The sequence below is a fragment of the Microtus oregoni genome, unplaced genomic scaffold, assembly GCF_018167655.1.
Source record: "Microtus oregoni isolate MIOR12 unplaced genomic scaffold, Mior012 000074F_ref0000038, whole genome shotgun sequence".
In the NCBI taxonomy this organism is placed as follows: Eukaryota; Metazoa; Chordata; class Mammalia; order Rodentia; family Cricetidae; genus Microtus; species Microtus oregoni.
The window spans coordinates 5,802,080-5,820,417 of NW_024544004.1; the positions used below are offsets into that span (position 1 = coordinate 5,802,080).

At 39.7% G+C, this 18,338-nt stretch overlaps 1 protein-coding gene across 1 annotated transcript in view; it reads left to right on the forward strand.

Moving 5' to 3' along the window:
* LOC121441347 (patched domain-containing protein 1-like) overlaps nt 1–18,338 on the forward strand; it is a 48,859-nt gene that overhangs the window by 20,074 nt on the left and 10,447 nt on the right. The window contains 1 exon segment of the mRNA XM_041642478.1: nt 15,122–15,782. Coding sequence (XP_041498412.1) covers nt 15,122–15,782 — 661 coding nt within the window.

Consider the following 18,338-nt stretch of genomic DNA (forward strand, 5'->3'; position numbering starts at 1 on the left):
TAAGAACCACATTCCAGGGGCATTAGGCAATACTGAACATTGTTTGAGTTTATGTTCCCCTACAAGCCAACCCTAAAACAAGAAATCAGATAAAGACAGTTTATTTGAAGACTAATTAGAGGAGGAACAGAGAAGTAAGCCATAAATAGGGAAAAGCCTAAAAGGGTGTGCAATTCAGCAGGCGATTGCTACAGCATCTGGACCATAATATCACTAGGGAAGCTCAGGCAACCCAGTTTAAAACACACCACAGAGTGAGCCCATCATGGAAAGGGAGCTAGATTTTAAAACATCAACTCCCATCTGTCATTGGTTGAGGACTGCTCCCAAAAAATGTTAATTTCCCAGCACTTCTGGCTTGCCAAGCAGATGGCAAAGTGGGCTCTTTGACAAAGAAGTGTGTATGCTGGCATCTGAAGTTGGGCAGGTGTGCTCTCAAGAGATAAGGGCTAGAGAGGATTTTAACAGGGTACCAAACACATCTGCTACCAAATAACATCAAACAATGGCCAGGAATTTCTGTACTTGTGTGATCTGTGCCTGCCTTTTCGAAGTGTACATACAGATGACTTAAAGGCCACATCAACTAAATTCACACATTTGTAAATCTTTAATTATTAGATGACCCATTGAAACAGAAACCAGAGAAATGCAATACAAAGAGTTTATCAGGACCTAAGACATGAAAGTTGGTTTCCAGTTTTATTACCTAGTTCACTTCTTGGCATAAGTTGTCCAGATCAGTAAAAATAGAGGTAGAGACATAACTCCACCCTCTTCAAGTTAGTATGAGCTCCAGGGTTTCAATCTTTCAGAAATGTAGTAGATCTTGTACTGCTGTGTGATGCTCTCTGTTTGCTTCAAGGCCACATTATTTCCAAACGCAGCTACCACACTTTAGGCAGAGTGATCTGCCCAAGAAACTATTGTGATTAGCTAGTCCAGTTTGAGACCTTCCTTGGCTTCCAGTTGCCTTCAGGAAAAAGTTTATTTTCCAACTTTAGTAGATAAGACACTGTGGTCTTTTCTTGGCTCTTTAATTTTCCACTATGGTGAGTCTCTTTCTTTCTCCCACATTCCTTAACACAAAGTAGGAGGAACAAAATAGAAAAAAAGAAACAATTTGTATGCAAATTTTATGGTCACAATTCCCACCTGCTAAGCTCTTCACCAGTTCCAAACCCCTGGCCAAGCCTCTCCTCAGGATGAAATCTTTAACATTCTGAACCTCTCCTTTAGAGGTTAATTCCTCCAAAAAGTCTTCCCTTAATACCTCAAACTTCTGTCTTCTTAGAAATGTGAACATATTTTGTAATAATGTCATTTGTCTTATTTTCTGAATGCTCTGAGCGATCAGAACTGTTTTTATTACGTTCACATGACCCACATTAAGATTTATTCAAAGTTGCTAAGAATTTTTTCTTTTACTTCATAAATGAAAAGATCGCTCTTCATCTAATCTGTTTCCTCTCCAATTCTGTGTTGCATAGCACCCTACTACCATACACATGTGTGTGCACATACTCACTTATATGTCCTTCACCCTCCACTACACACCAACAAAGTAGACCTGTTCGCTGCAGCCCATTGCACCGTTTTACCTCCTCATGTCATAGCAGCCTTGGCTCTTCACTTTCTGGTTCGCCCGTGCTAATCAATGCAGAGAATACAGTCATGCTTTAATGTCCTTCATCTCCCCAGGGTTTACATAATGCCAAACATAGTATACTCACTTAGAACCTGTTGAAGAAATGAGTCTTTGCTATAACTGATGATGAGATAGAAGATAAATTCTCTGTATGACCTCTACTTCTCAACAAAGCAGAAAGACTCTGCCAGACCACAATTCCAGTGTCAGAAACCCATCAGTAAGCCTGAAAATCAGCAATCATTGTCAGCATTAAAGATAGAAATCACATAGAGTGATATCTTTGGGTATTAAAGAAACTTTTCTCTCCTGGCTAGGTAAACTACCTCTAAAGGCCCCCTGTCAGTGAGATGGCTCAATGAAAGGCATTTGTCAATTACAGGAGAGTGGCAGTGTTCAGGAAAGGGAACTTAGATATCCTGAGGGTTCTCTGGAGGCGTCCATCTCCGAAGTAGCAAGATAAACCAACCTGCTGAATCTCACACATCACAGCATTTAGCTGGAAAAAAGTTGCAATAGAGAAATAGTGAGTATGGTTAGAGATGGAAGGGTTTTTTTTTTTCCAAATTTCCTTCCTTGATGCCTTTACTGTGGTAGCATAGCATCACATGCAATATTTGAGGTTCCCAACAATACTAGGGCTATAAGCCAAAAGACTACAATTGAAGTTCCATGGTGAAACAAACAGATGAAGTCATATTGACGGTTGTATCCTTTGGGACATTGAAAGGCAGCCTAAGTTACCTGTGATGTGCTCTCTTTAGAGGTGTTGCTCCTATGAGATGAACAGTGCATTTTTGTACTTCCAATATTTTTGCTTGTGCACTATATCTCAGACATATTTGAAACACAGAAAGTAAGTAAAAAAATGGTTTGTTCTAAAATTTATCATCCATGTCCAGTAAGCTTGTTATACAGTGTAAGTGAATTGTCAAGTTTTTTACTCCTGTGCTCTTTTCATCATCAAAATTAGCACAAAATATGAAAACAATGTTCCTGTTGGTATGATAAATTTCATGATTACAATATACATAAAAATGTTAATAACGTACACACAATTAAGTAGACATGACTTTTTTAGATGATAGGACACAGTTTTCTATGTGTTCAGGTTTTTAAATTTTATTTTTCTTCTAAAACAATCCAATATGCATAAAAAATTAAACTGCCCTGTAAAACTAAGCATAATATTATGTCAAATTTGGTGTATGTGTGTCGGGGGTAAGGTGTAAGGCAAGCTGTTGCTCTAATGAGAACAACCACTTGTCTCCAGCAGGAATTTGAATAGGATCAAGTTCAATGTCATCTGTTTATTTAAGATGTAAATGATGTGCATGTAGCACAGTAAGAGCCTATGGGTACAAATGAAGCTACCATTCCCGGTCACCAGAGGAACTTTAAATCCGCAAGAAAGAACAAACTCTGAAGGTTCAGTCAACACATCTTTGGGCTCTGGTGTGCTTGGCACTGTTCTATGTGCCTAGGATACAGAGGATTAAATGAACCAAAATTCCTGCCTCAGAAAGCACATAACTGCCTTTAAGAAAGGATGATACTCAATTACCCTAAAACCTATGAATTACATCTGATGTTTTGCAGTAAATCTGAAGCTACTATCCTTGTTATCAATAAAGGTTTTTTCTTCTTTGTTTATCTGCCTGCCCCCACCCTCCTCCTGCCTGGCAACATAGTGTTAATCTCACAGATGTTAGGAGAAAGACCACTGACTAAAATCCTGGCCAAATTAATTAAAGTAAGCTTTATTTGTAATATAAGCATTATATTTGAGAAGCTGTTCCTCCTAAGGGTTTAAGAGATCAATGCTGGACATGGGGAAGATAAGGGATTTTATGGCTCTGGTTTCCAGAAAGGAAATTTGGTAAATAAATAAGCAGAGGTCAAAGAAGGGGAACATGAGCATAACAAGTTGGTCCTAACAACCTTCTGAAACATAGGCATGGTTGCAAGGTAGTCATAACAACCTTCTGATACATAGGCATGGTTGCAAAGTGGTCATAACAACCTTCTGAAACATAGGTATGGTTACGGTTTTCTGGAATAGGCAGTATAGAATTATTTGTAGTTAAGATTATTGGTGGACATGGCCCAATCCTTTAAAAACCGAGGTTTAATCATGAATGGGATTGAACCTAGTTTGTCTTTACTATAAGATAGCTTTCAAGTCAAAGACGAAGGCAGGATGGTTTATCAATAGGAAATAAGCATGATGCAAAGGAAACATTTTAATTTTTGGACAGTATTCTCTCTTTCCATATATTTTCTCCTCTCTGGTTGGGTAAACATACTTGTCACTGTAATAGAGTTTTGTCTTCTTGTTGAAGTTTCTGTTTGGGCATGTATTATTTACAGGACTTCAGCATTCAATGTAGGACAGAATGTGGTTACTCCTCATGGGCTGTTTTCTCATGTTTGACCCTTTGACTTTGCTATGCCAGTGTCCTCAATGCTGTGGTCAACTGTGATCAAGTATAATGCAGAAAATAAATTCATCAATATCCAAATTCCAAATCAGAGATAAAGTCTTTACTTTGCTGAAGAAACTCCCCTTAGGAAACAATGTTCTGGGTGTGATATTTAAATCTGGGCTGGTCTACATGCTAAATTTGTAATCTTGAGCAAGCTGTCTAAATTCCCTGAGACACAGTTTCCTCTCTTGTAAATGGAGATTATAGTCTCTCCCTCCTTTGGTGTGAATATTAAATGAGGCCATACGTATAGCATTCTTCACATTATGACAGTAGTAATTTGATGTCCTTTACATTGCTTCCTTTACATCTACTACCTTTCCCTGACCGGTCTATATTTCCTTACTTGATGCGCACAATCATCTCACTAGAGAGCTAATATAAAGCACCTGGGATCATTTTTAGACTGGGAGCCTGTGTCGCAATTAACAAGTGCCAACTTTCTTTTCCTCTTTAATGTTTTATGAGTATAAGTGTTTTGTCTGCATACACTTCTGTGCTCTATATGCATGCCTAGTACCCACAGAGGGCATCGGATTCCCTGGGACTGGTGTCACAGATAGCTTTGAGCTGCTATGTGTGTGCTAGGACTAGAACCTGGGTTCTCCAGAAGAGTAGTCAGTGTTTTGAACTTCTCTTCAGTCAGAGGTTTCAACTTTGAAACACATGCTATCCAGCTTATTCTCTTTATTAACACTGATACATAGAAATTTGTCACCTTTTCATTTCATCGAATATACTTTTCAAAAACAACTGAGGAAGATCCTCATTTAAAGGAAAACACTTGAGAGCACCAAGACAAAGCGGAAGATACGGATGGAGTACTCGGCTTGTTCATTTTGGTTTTGTTCTCAGACAGTTTGTGTATTATTGCACTAGTGTGTCAGAAACTGTTGATAAGTTCACATTTGACTTTTACTTTAGTCTCTAACAGTTTCATCGAGATTAGGTATGATCACCATCTCCATTCTACAGATGAAGAGCTGAGGCATGCATGTACCCATACCAACACTGAGATGGGAAGTCAGGCAGCATGTCTTCATCAAGACACACTATGCCATCAATATCAACACCTCTCAGAAGACCAAAGTCTTAGCAAGTGCAGTCACAGAAATAATCACAGCCACACACTAAGACAATGGGGATGTTCTATTGGGATCTCACCAAGGCCAGCTGGCCTAGGTCTGAAAAAGCATGGGATAAATCCAGACTAGCTGAACATAGCGGACAATGAGGAATACTGAGAACTCAAGAACAATTGCAGTGGGTTTTTGATCCTACTGCACGTACTGGCTTTGTGGGAGCCTAGGCAGTTTGAACGCTCACCTTAGGAGACCTGGATAGAGGTGGGCAGTCCTTGGGCTTCCCACAGGTCAGGGAACCCTGATTGCTCTTCGAGCAGATGAGGGGGGGGGACTTGATCGGGGGAGGGGGAGGGAAATGGGAAGCGGTTGTGGGGACGAGGCAGAAATTCTTAATAAATAAATAAATTAAAATAAAAAATAAAAATAAAATAAAAAAAAAAAAAAAAAAAAAAAAGAAATAATCACAGCCTTGGCCATATGCTGCCAGACCAGGAAAATGAGAGCAACAACTGAGACACTCTTGAGTTTTAAGAGTATTAACTTTGAGCTGGGTGGAGATGGTGCACACTTTTAATCCCAGCACTTGGGAGGCAGAGGCAGGTGGATCTCTGCGAGTTCGAGACCACCCTTGTCTACAAGAGCAAGTTCCAGGACAGGCTTTAAAACTACAGAGAAACCCTGTCTTGAAAAAAAAAAGAGTACTAACTTTATGTGGGCACCTTGAGAGAAAAATTATTTCCAGTGGAAAATATATTTTCTGCTAAGATTCTTTTATGCTTTGCATAAGGTTCTAAGGTTCACTGTCCTTCATCCAGGAGAGGTGTTAACATGTCATCAGGCAGAACATTCTGTTGTCATTGTTTCTTCAGTCATCAGCCTTAATTTTTATTGTTCTCATCTTACAACCCATTGGCGGAAAAATGTAACTTGACAAAAAACTCATCTGATGGAGCCATTTTTCCATGAAGTATAAATTTAAGTTATTATTTGCAATTTCAAATATTTTATGGATGTGGGTTATTTAGTGTTTTGATCTTTTTCCATGGGCTAAAGCTACTAAAAGTGTAAATTCTACTGGAATGTAGATGCTTATACTCCGAATGAGTGCATATTTGCTTTTATTTGTGGGGGGAAAGGAATAATTTCATGAATGAATGTGTAATGCCATTCTTTATGCAGTTGCTTTTCCCCTAAAATCCTGACTTAGGACCAGTAAACTGCTAGAAACATATTATTACAAATTTGGAGTCTGATAGGACCCTTGATAGAGAGGAAGGGATAAGAAAGGGGAAAGAACAAATGCTCATTGAAGCTCAAGCCCTGTCTCACATTGTAATTCTTTTCTTAGTGCCATGTGGGATTGTCTTCCAAATGTCTTACATGCATGGTGCCTGACCTCCAAACAAGCTTCTCTGGGATCCCAAACAAAGACAATGACTTTAGGCATCTAATTTAATTCAGATTCAATATCTGAAAGAAAGAGATAATCCCTCCCTCAAAGGGTCATTGTGATAACACATAAAAGGTGCTTGGCCTGGAATTCAGTATTCACATACTTATTAAAAATTGGAGGGGGATGGGAAAGGGGGAAGGAAATGGGAGGAGGTGGAAATTTTTAAGTAAAAATTTAAAAAAAATTATATTTCCTAGGCCAGAGAGATGGCTCAGTGGTTAAGAGGGTAGGCTGTTCTTCCAGAGGATTCAGGTTCAGTTTTGAAGCCAATCTAGCCTTCTCAGCGTGCTCTAAGTCAATGATAGCTTTTTGTTTTCTTTTGGTTTTGCATTTTTGTTAGTTTTAACTTTGTTTGTTTGTTTGTTTGTTTGAGACAGCATCTTTATAGATAGCTTTTAGTGTCCTGGAACTCACAGAGATCCACCTGCTTCTTCCTTTTTAGTGAGTGCTGGAATTAAAGGTGTGTACCAGGGCACCCAGCAATAGACTTTGTGTCAATAAACAAGATGACCTTTAGTCACAGTACTTTGGAGTCAGAGGCAGGTGGATTTCTGTGAGTTCCAGGACAGCCAGAGGTATGTAGTGAGACCCTGTCTCAAAAATTGGTAAATAACCTGAGCTTAACCTCTGGATTCCACAAAAATGTGCACATATGTACACACACACACACACACACACACAAGTTCATTCGGTCTTCAGATTCTTCTAACTATGTGGGGTTTTTTTCCCACATCTATGCAGTACATGCTCTAGGCACCCTTCTGTGTAAAGAAAATGTACTAGTAAACCACAAATACACCCTAGCATGGCAGAATTTGTATTCCCATGAGGACAGCAGAATATAGAAACAAAGAGATGATGGCATATCATAATTGGTGCTGGGACAAAGTCAAAATAAGGTATTGATGGTGGTGGTTGTTTTTCAACTGAAGGTGTAATCAGGGCGTTTGTTGAAAGGGAAGTGAAGGAAGTGAGCATGCAGGTTTGGTAGGTCCCAGAAGAAGTGAGACCCAAGAGTATGAAGAGCAGTGTAGTAGAAGCACAGCAAAATATGAGTCTTGAAAATTCAGCATGGGCAAACCCTTGGGGGATTTAGAACCAGGAAGGTGGCATTTTTCATAGATTCATTTTCCTTCATCTGAAATGACCAGCAAAATCAGGAACAGAGACCATTGGATGCCCAATGCAGTGCTCTTCCTACTTGCTCTGCATTCTCTAGACCTAAATGTCCTTGGTTTCTTGATTTTATTTTACTTCGCTTTACTGGCTGTGGTCTCCTTCCTAAATCTTAAAACAACTTTTGCCTGTTCTGTGCATTTGACTCCTTTGCCATTTGGCCAACCAGCTTTAGCAGTCTTCTTTCTATGAGCATTGCTCCAGTTACAACTATTAAACAAGATTCATTACCCATGAACTTGCTCCGAAAGCATTTAAGCTTGGCCACGAAAGCAAAGTCGGGACATAAGGGAATAAAAAATAGTAGCTCTGATTAGAAAGTTAAACATCACAGATTTCTAGGAATCTTCAGATATTGGGATTTCTTTTTTTTAATTAACTAAATGAAAATTTTTCCAACATTATGGAAATGATTACATTACATTATCTTCTCGTCAAGAGCAATATGAAATAAGGCAAAAGCTGAAATTGTGTACTGCATCTGCTTTCTCCCTTCACCAACTTCTTTTTGTTTTTGTTTTTTTCTCAAACCTCAGGTTCAGTACCTTCAAATGGAAAGGGATCTGTTTTCCTAGCTAAGCCTTGGAAGACAAACTGAGCTTGTTTGGGAACTTAACAAAATGGGGTTGTTTAGGCTGCTTTTCAGTATCAACACCCACAGTGTGAGAATTTATCCCTGTGAAGTAAAGATCAAAACCTGCATGATGGGCTCTCCCAGGCCTGTACTGCTGTTCCAGTATTGACAGAAGCAACAAACAGTTTGATACACATGATTCTAGGCATTCATGTGCAAAGGGAAATGTGTGATCAGATAGTCACTTGTTTGGCTTCATCCACAGCTTAAATTTGGTGTCCTATGAAATATGTAATGTTTCAAAGGCAGAATGATTATTTCTGTTCGCTTATTAAGGGATGACTAACTTGCTTTTGGCTGCTCTACAAATGAATCACGGTAACAGTCCTCAACATTGGACTTCTGGTGTTCTGATGTAATTCGTGGTTATTAAAAGAAGAGGAAAGCGAGTGGGTGAGAGTGAGCTCATGCAAAGACAAAACGTAACACACAGTGAGCTAGCGTAATTTATGAACTGCAGAGACCAAATCTATCTGCTTCAAGGTGTTTTCATGTGAGCTGGGTGAGGCTATCTTGCCAGATACTACCTGGTCACCTATAGTGGCAGAACATAGAACCTAAAGGAGACCTGGGATTTGGAGGGATTCAGTGCAGAAGTCATTTGATGTAGGTAAAAAAAAAAGCAACCTATTCCTTAAAAGTATTTTTAATCACATTTGATTTAGTGTCATTTGGATGGTAATATCCGAGGGCAAGCCACATAGGTTAGAAAGATAAACCAACAATATCTCTTGGCTTTCTGTTTTGTTTTAATGTGTGCAGATTATTCTATAGTAGCAGCAGAAAATGGGGTGGGAACATGAGACAAGGAGGAGAATAAGCTGGAAAAAGGGATGCTGTGCCAAGGCCCACTGGAGTGGCTTGAACTGCATCTTGCCAGAGACCACGGAATACACATCTTTTCCAAGTGTTTCCTCACTTTGGGGATTGCTGGGTGACTACCTGAAGGTACTCTCAAAGCATATTAAAGACCCTACATGGTCAGGGTCATCATCCTGCCTTTCCTCCCCTCTTTATAGCAAAATTGCACCAGATCTCGTATCCCACAGGTAATTTTCCTGTGCTAATCAGCAGTCAGAAGCAGACACTTCCTTCCCTCCACATCCTTTCTGTACCCTCCTCTACAAGGTGTCCCTGCTGTCTTCTGAGGAAGGTGCGAGTGTGCCAAGGAAAGGCAGAAAGGAAATTAGACTCTGGCCTGTGGTGACCGGCAGCCCATCCTGGCTTTGTCCCAGACTCTGCCAGAAGGGAATTAGAAAGGCCAGTGCTTCCCCAGAATGAGAAATCACTCAGAGAAGAAAATCTTTTAAGTATATCCATTTTATTTGTCCTGATTTCTTTCTGTGTTTCCTTTTGTTTTAGATCTGTCATTACCTTAAAAGGATCTTCAGTGTGTTGGAAAGTATGCCTCAAGTAGCTTTAATAAATCTTAATTGTTATTTATGATGTTAACTTTCTTTCACGTAGTATATCTAATTGTATAGTTTACAGATGTCATTTATCTAAGAACAATGTAAGATTACAAATACAATGGTGGGTTCTTAAGAGAGTCTGTACTAGGTAGATCCTCTGTGTATATGTTATAGCTATTAGCTTGGTGTTCTTGGGAGACTATTAATAGTGGGAGTGGATGTGTCTTTTCCTGCTTGTGGAACTACTTTCTTCCTATTTGTTTACCTTGTCCAGCCTCAGTATGAGGGAATTGGCCTTGTCTTATTTTTTCTTCTTTTGTCTTATTTGACAGTCTTCTCTTGAAGATTTTCTGAAGGGAAAAAGGAAGGGGAGTGGATCTGAAGGTGAAGGGGAGGTGGAGCTAGCCAGCAGAAGTAAAGGGAGGGGAAACTGTGGTTGAAATGTATTGTATGAGAGAAGAGTCTATTTTCAACAACAACAACAACAGAATCAGCTAGGCCCAAGCACCCTTCTTATTCTGAAAATATGAGACCTGAAGTCTTAGACCAAAAGCAGCAGTGTGACATGCTTAGGATCTCCAGCATATCTAAGGTAAGCAGAGAAGCCATGTTGGAATCCCACACATCTTATTACTAGATTTTCTTGTGCTTCCTGGCTCAAAGGTGGAATAACTAATAAGCTCATCTCTGAAAAGCTTTATCTGGCAATTCTAGACACTGTAAGAAGAATAGAAAAGTATAAGCTACCCCATTCACTATTTGTTCATATTGTCATGTGATGTTGAAGTCTAAAGATGAGGTGTAGCTTATCTGTCTGCATCATCTCTGATCTCTCTTATTGGATCTCCAAGTATGCTCAGTCATTACACTGGCAGTTAGCTATCTGAACCAGGTAGCCTGACAGTTCTCCATCTTTGTCTGATTCTTCTTTGTCCTTTCTGCTGAACTTGTGTTGGTCTCAGACTGCATTCTGCTATGAAGTTGGGCCTGATTTAGAGTCCTGTATCTGCCCTTTACTTTGCAAGTCTTAGTTGACTTATTGAAGCTCATTAAGCCTCACTTGCTTCAGCTGCAAAATGGGAGTAATAATTTAAACATTTCCACAGTCTTGGTCTTGAATAAAGTTTTAAAATGTGTTTAAAATCCTTAGCAGACTCATCAGTAGTACTATTATTATTCTTAACATGAAGGGTGAAAAGAGCAAAGAAGCTGACAGTTTAAATGATATGTTCAGAGGCTTGGAATGAATTTCAATTTAGCATTCAAGCCTAATGTCTTTAGAGGCAAATATATAATAATCAAAATATCATGATCAGGGTTTATATAGGCGTGGGCTTTACTATTACAAAGTACTTGGTGTTGTTTTTTTGTTAGAATCCTCTCATTTTCAATGCTGTATTTCATGTAATTTTGCATGCATGAATGCAAGCAAACTAAGTTCAGGAAAATTATCATATTACTGACAACACAGTAGATTTGGTGAGTACTTACTGAATGTGTCTTGGCTTAATGGCATCTATACATAGCCATACAAATGCAGATTTTCCATAGATCCATGTGACAGATTCAGGCTATGTTAAGGGTCAGGGCTATTAATATGTCTTACTTACTCTTCCTTTTCTTTTCTTAAAGCCTCTTAACCAATTTTTTACTACACTCATGTTGGTTGCTGCTTTTTATATTATAGTCTAGCTGAAGCATAACTTCGATCTCTCTGGATTTTCCTTTTTCCCTAAATCTTGCAAATATACATTGTATCACAACTTAGAATGCCAGGGCTCTACTTCTCTCCTTAGGGCTCCTTTCAGAAAGCAAATCAGAGAATTCTAAAACCATGCAAACATGTAGATGTTTAAGTATTATATGTAAGATATCTGACCATGACAATGTTAGTGTCCAAGAGTGAAATGTGTTAATCCTTGACATGTAGTCATTAAAATAAATGATGAGAGCTGAGTGGTTTCAAAAGTCACAAAGAGGCATCTCAACTTTCAATTTCTATTCTACCTTCTCATCTCTTATTCTACAGCACAATCTCATAGTTTCCCTTGCCAGGTGGGTGGCCTTAGGCACCACCCAACTGCTTTGTTGTTTATTCTCTGTCACCCTATGGCTCAGAAGCAGAGTGATACATGTGCCACCCACTACTCCATCAGAAATTCAGGACAACTGCATCTCACAGCATCTCTACTGCTGAGTTAAGACATTTTCTGGTCTCAAGCCAGTAAGGTTCCTTCCCATTTTCCAAAACTCTCAGCAATCGTTGGCTAGCACAGGGGTTAATATGGTGTCTCCTTCCTTCCATGTGTATTCCCAGAGGTCACAGCAGTAGATTTGCAAAGTTGGCAGATCGCTAAATAGTTTATACCTCCCCAACTAACAGGGCATGGCCATTGGAGGAAATGGATGGAAAAATATCCCCTGTTATAATTGGGTTCAGCCCTGTGGCTTAACACCATCTTATTTGGCAATCCTTTCCTCTTGACATATTTGGTAATCGCTCTAAGGGAGATTTATTACGCTGCTTATGGAAAGAAACAATGCACTAAATATTACACATATACATTCTTTCAATATCATTTCTCTGTTCTGGCTCTTTCACACAAAGTCTTTGATTCTTATCAAAATTCACTCATCTTTACAGTCTCCTTTACTTTTTCCTCTTCCAAAATGACCTTTTGCATTTGGAAATTTTCAGTGATTAGGAGTAATCCTAACCAAGACTTGCTGGCCTGTGCTCAGACAAAAGTGGGTGGAACGATAGTTTCAGAGCTTAAAACCTTTGAAAGGTGTTTTCTGGCCATTAATCCCAAAATATCAATAGAAAACTTCAGCATATGGTTCAAACGATAAAAATAGCCTGCTAGGTATATTTAGAAGACTATATGTGTATGTGAAAGAAATGAAAATATTTTAGCCAACAAAAATACAACAAATCTCTTCAGAGCCTAAGGGGTTGTGTTCATGAAGAGATGTGGGGGTAGGGGACACTGGGAGTTAGGATGAACCACTCCATCTCTGGTCTAAGTAAAGTACTTTAACAGCTGGTGCTTCTGAGACATTTTGAAAAAAGCTTACTTTCCCCCTCACTCAGACACACGCGCAGTAAAACATCTTAACCAATAATCCATTTAGAACAGATTGAGAGAAGATATAGAAGGGTCATGCAGACTCTTGTGGGAGAGTCCACTGAATGTTAGGCAGAGCCATAGATACACTTGTTTATTTAACACTCCAACACATGTCTCTCACTGGCCTCATTTTTGCAGACCAGCTACATTTACACAGGTACAACAAAGCCATCATGAAAATGACTGACTGTGGAGTTGAAACAGTTAACTGAGGGCCTATGTATCTATAGTTGAAACAGAAGATAATGCCATTTTAAGATGCCAATTAGCCCTAGCTGCAAGACTTCCATGAGCCTTTTTAATTCTCATTCTAAACTGACTGAATTGCCGAGAGGAGGTAAAGTGTGATGCCCTGGCACATGGTAGTAGTTCATTTAAATCCCATAATCCCCTCACAAACATACTACCTGTTTTCTTACTTCAGATATTAGATTCTATATACACTTCCATGTGAATTTTAGCAGCAGAGTTAAAAAAGCACGAATTCAGGAATCAGCTGCTGGCAGGAATCCTCACTGCAGTTCTGGCACCTAGAGGTATGTATGGTAAAAGCCTAAGAGCACCAGCCCTGTTCAGACTGCTAGGTTTAGCATTGTTCGATCTATTATGATGTACATGATCTTAGACAAATGATTTAAGTTCTCCATGTCTCAGTTGCCTCACCTGGGAGATAAGGCCAGTATTCATATCTACCTTGTGTTCTGGTATAAATTCTAGGTCAGCTAATCTGTGCTAATGCCTAGAACTGTGCTTGGCATGGAGTAGTTGATGTTATTTAGCTTCTTATATGCTATTCGATGGCAAGTATAAAGTCACTAGACACAACCACAATCTGACACTAGTCAAGGTGTGTAGAATAATTCTTAGAATACTGGGGATACAAACCAGGGTCTTGCACAGAATAGGCAAATACTCTACAAGCACACGTCAGGCCAAGCCTTAAAGTGTATAGAAGTCACATTTTGCTCCTTTAGTATGATTTCAATTTGTCTCAGCTAGACTTTTAACATTTTGTGCATTTCTCACTTGTGCAGACAAGGAACAGCCGAGAAGCAAGGGTTAGTGTCTTAGTTAGGGTTACCACTGCTGTGATGAGACACCATGACTAAAGCAAGTTGGGGAGGAAAGGGTTTATTTGGTCTACACTTCCACTCACTCTTTGTTATCAAAGGAAATTAGGTAATAAACTCAAGCAGTTCATGAACCTGAAGGCAGGAGCTGATGCAGAGGCCATAGAAGGGTGCGGCTTACTGGGGTACTCCCCATGGTTTGCTCATCCTGCCTTCTTATTGCACCCAGGATCACCAACTCAGAGATGGCATCACCTACAAAAGGCTGGACCCTCCCCGCATCAATCACTAATTAAGATAATGTCCTATAGGCTTGCCTACAGCCTGATCTTATGGAGGCATCTTCTCACTTGAGGACCCTCCTCTCTGTTAACTCTCTCTTCTGTCAAGTTGCCATAAAACTAGCCAGCACATCTATCAAGGTAAACTTCTTGACTTTTATAGTAGAGAGTAATTGGATAAGCTTATTAAGGTGCCCTGGAAATTGGTAGTAAGGGACTAGCATTCAGGAAACCTCTGCATTCAGAACTGTACCTTCTTTCACTTGTTACATCGTGTTTCCAAGAAAAATAATAAACAAGACACCTATGTAAGATTTGCAAACATTATTGACTATTTTGGTGACAAATAAAAGGAACATAGAAGTAATATTGGTAATTGAAGGTAATACTTCGCAAATGTTAGCACCATCAGAATCTGCCAGAAGATCTACCTAGGTTGCACTCCAGAGAATCGGATTTCTCAGGTCTGGAATAGGGCCTAAAAATTTGCATTTCTGACAAGCTGTTTGGTTGACACTGCTATCCTGGGAGCCACGCTGAAAACTACTAATTCAGTGTATGTCTTCAATCTCTACTACATATTTGTGTCTATGGGCAAAACATTTTTTTAAACTCTCTTCTTTACAGATTAAACTAATGACTTTTTCCAAAAAAAAAAGAAATATTTTAATCTCTGGAGCTAATGTTACTTATTAATGTCTACGTGTTCATTAAAAAATCTAACTGTTGTTTTTCTCCCCCATAGTTACATACTGCTGTAACCAAGATTCAGGTTCCAAGGCCTGGCTTTAACTATACATTTGCACACATATGTGTCCTGAATAATGATAAGACTTGCATTGTGGATGACATAATACATGTCCTGGAAGAGTTAAAGAATGCTCGGACCACCAATCGGACCAACTTTGCTATCACATATCCCATCACTCACTTAAAGGATGGAAGGGCTGTCTATAATGGGCACCAACTTGGAGGTGTCACTGTCCACAGCAAGGATCGGGTAAAATCTGCGGAGGCCATTCAGCTCACTTACTATCTGCAGTCAATCAACAGTCTCAATGACATGGTAGCTGAGAGGTGGGAATCCAGCTTCTGCGACACTGTCAAACTATTCCAGAAATCCAACAACAAAGTCAAAATATACCCATACACATCCTCATCACTGAGGGAAGATTTCCAGAAGACCAGCCGTGTATCAGAACGTTACCTGGTCACCAGCCTGATCCTGGTAGTCACCATGGCCATCCTCTGCTGCTCGATGCAGGACTGTGTCCGCAGCAAACCCTGGTTGGGCCTACTTGGGTTGGTGAGCATAAGCCTAGCCACTCTCACTGCAGCTGGAATCATCAATCTTACTGGTGGAAAATACAATTCCACCTTCCTGGGACTCCCTTTCGTCATGCTAGGTAATTATTGCCTTTCATTTTCCTTGGTTTTGCTCTTTGTTTTCTGTATATAGTGGTAACTAGTTTTCTCAAAGAACCATATAATAATTGTTTTCAGATACAGAGTTTTCACTTTCCTGAGAAAGTCTGGGCCAAGTTCCATCAACTGAGGAACATCCTAATCTGATACAAATGCCAGAAAGTCAAACAAACACTTTGGCTCTAGCCATGTTCCTTCATTTAATAACTGTAGTATTTGGCAAATACCAATCTTGTCTGTGCTCTAGTGTGTTGGGTGTGTTTTCTCAAATCAGACCCAAGTAGGGGATGCAGATAGAAGTAGTTTATTTAGGAGAAAAGCTCTAGTAGTACCAAAAGGGAAATGGAAGAGGTGAGCCAGAAAGACAGACAAGCCTGAGTAGGTTGGGGTACTGCTGTAGGTACTGTTAGATCAGTCCCCCACCCCCTGATGGAGACCTTTAGAAGATCAAGTAGAACACTCCTCAGAAAGATCCTCCCTGAAGGCTGAGAAAGCTGGCCTATTTCCACCAAAGCCCTGACCTGGGGCTGTTCCCCTGCTTAGTTAACCCCTCTGCACTTTCTCCCAGCAGCGGTAGAAACTCCCCAGGTGACTAGGGTGAGAAGCCCTCAAGGAATTTTAGAATTGCAAAGGGAAGGGCAAGCAGGCTCTGCTGCCTGCTTCCTTTCTCTATCTGTTAATGAGTAGAGTAGATGTGAGCATCACACAAAAGGATGTGATAAGTAAACAAGAACTTGGAAAGCCTCCTGTGAAATACCAGCAACAAGGCTATCTTCTTCGTTATTAGTCTTAGTACGAACATCTTACAGTGGTGGCCATAGGGCTCTTCTAAAGTTTGTCACTGGGGAAGAGCATCAGGAATCCCTTAACAGAGTTAATGCTCAAAACAAAGTCACAGTGTTCACAGCTTTAGCGCTTCTGCCGGCCTGCTATTAAAGATGACATGTCCAGTACACTGGGAGGTAAAGTTCCTGTCAGACAAAGATTGAATGAGGTTAGGTTAGGTTAGTTTCCCCACTCCTCCCCCGTTTCCTGTGGGAACTACTCATCAATTCCTCTAGCAAAATTAAAATGTCACTTGGGATCAGATACCAACGATACAAGACAGTTGTGGTTGTCTATTGTTGTTGACTGAGAACTCACCACGATTTATTTCATTGGTAAGTCTTATGCTGTGTTTTAGAGCAGCAGTAAAAACCGGAATTTTCCTAACAAATCGCTACTGAATTACAGTTGAATGATAAGCAGGCTTGATGGAGCTACATTCTGCCCTCAATGCTTCGAAACCTATGCAAATTGAGACCTGCTCAATAAACATATACTAGGAGCTTTTGTGGAAAGCAAGGCCCTGTGGAGAAGCAAAGCAGTCAGAGAACCTGCTAAGTCAATTTAGTTGTCACTCTTGAAAACAACAGAGAAAGAAGCTGCCTTACTACCTTCTTCATCCATTCAGATAACAAGGCAGCACAAGCTCCCCCTTTAAACTGACTCCAAGAATCTTTAGGTCAGTTGTGGAATCCGCGCGGCAGTTCCTCAAAGAGTGTGGAGGACTGAGTCTTAGTAACTTCCTGGGAGAGTTGAGTCAAGGTTGAAATTAAGATGTGTTGCTCATGATTAGTCACATGCTCGAGTCCTTGGGTTCTTTTTTAACTTTTCATTTTAAAAATAGTGGTTCTGTTGTTTCTTTTGCAAGACGAAGATAAACAAGAATAAGAAATTGGTTGGGAACTGAAGGGAGATACAAAGGTTCTTAAGGTGACAAAAAAAGTATGTGAAAGCTTGGGAAAGGACTGAGAGTTTGGCTTTCTAGCACTCCAACCTATTACCAATGATCACAAAGAACATTATAATATCTAAAGCTTCTTAAAATTAAGGAAAATAAACTACAGTATTTAAAGCTTCTTAGAATTAATCTTACAGTAATAACATTCAAACCTGATTTTACTAAGTACAATGAACTGAAAATGTTCAAAACTTTTCAAAGCTGTACAAAATAAAATGCATGAGAATCTTGAATATTTCCTCAAAATTTACATTGCATTTTAAAAATAATTTGAGTATTCATTATAAGTAAATATAATATATATGTACATATAAACACCACAAAATAATACATCAGACAATATTGGCACAGTAGGGGAGGTGAGTGAGGGCAGGACGAGATGATGCCTTAAGAGAGGAGTGTCTTTAGAAAGCAAGTCCAGAAGTGGGTAAGAAGTTCCACAGCTCCCCAGAGACTGTCACTGAACTTTACCTTGGAATTTATTTCCGAAAACAAAACAACCACCGCAAAGGTAAACAAAACAGGTATTTGCAGTAAAAGAGGACAAGCAGGACAGGCGCCAGGTCCTTCCTTCATTGGGATATTTGGGGTAGGTTCCCTGCATTGATTTGATGACCATTTTTCCTGATGACAATCTGCCTGCAACCTTTCTGTCCATTTTCAGCCCATAGGGTTTTCAAATTACTTAGTCATGACGTGAGAGGAAACTACACGTTTTAATGGCTAAGGCCCATTTGCAATAAAGGCTGAGTGT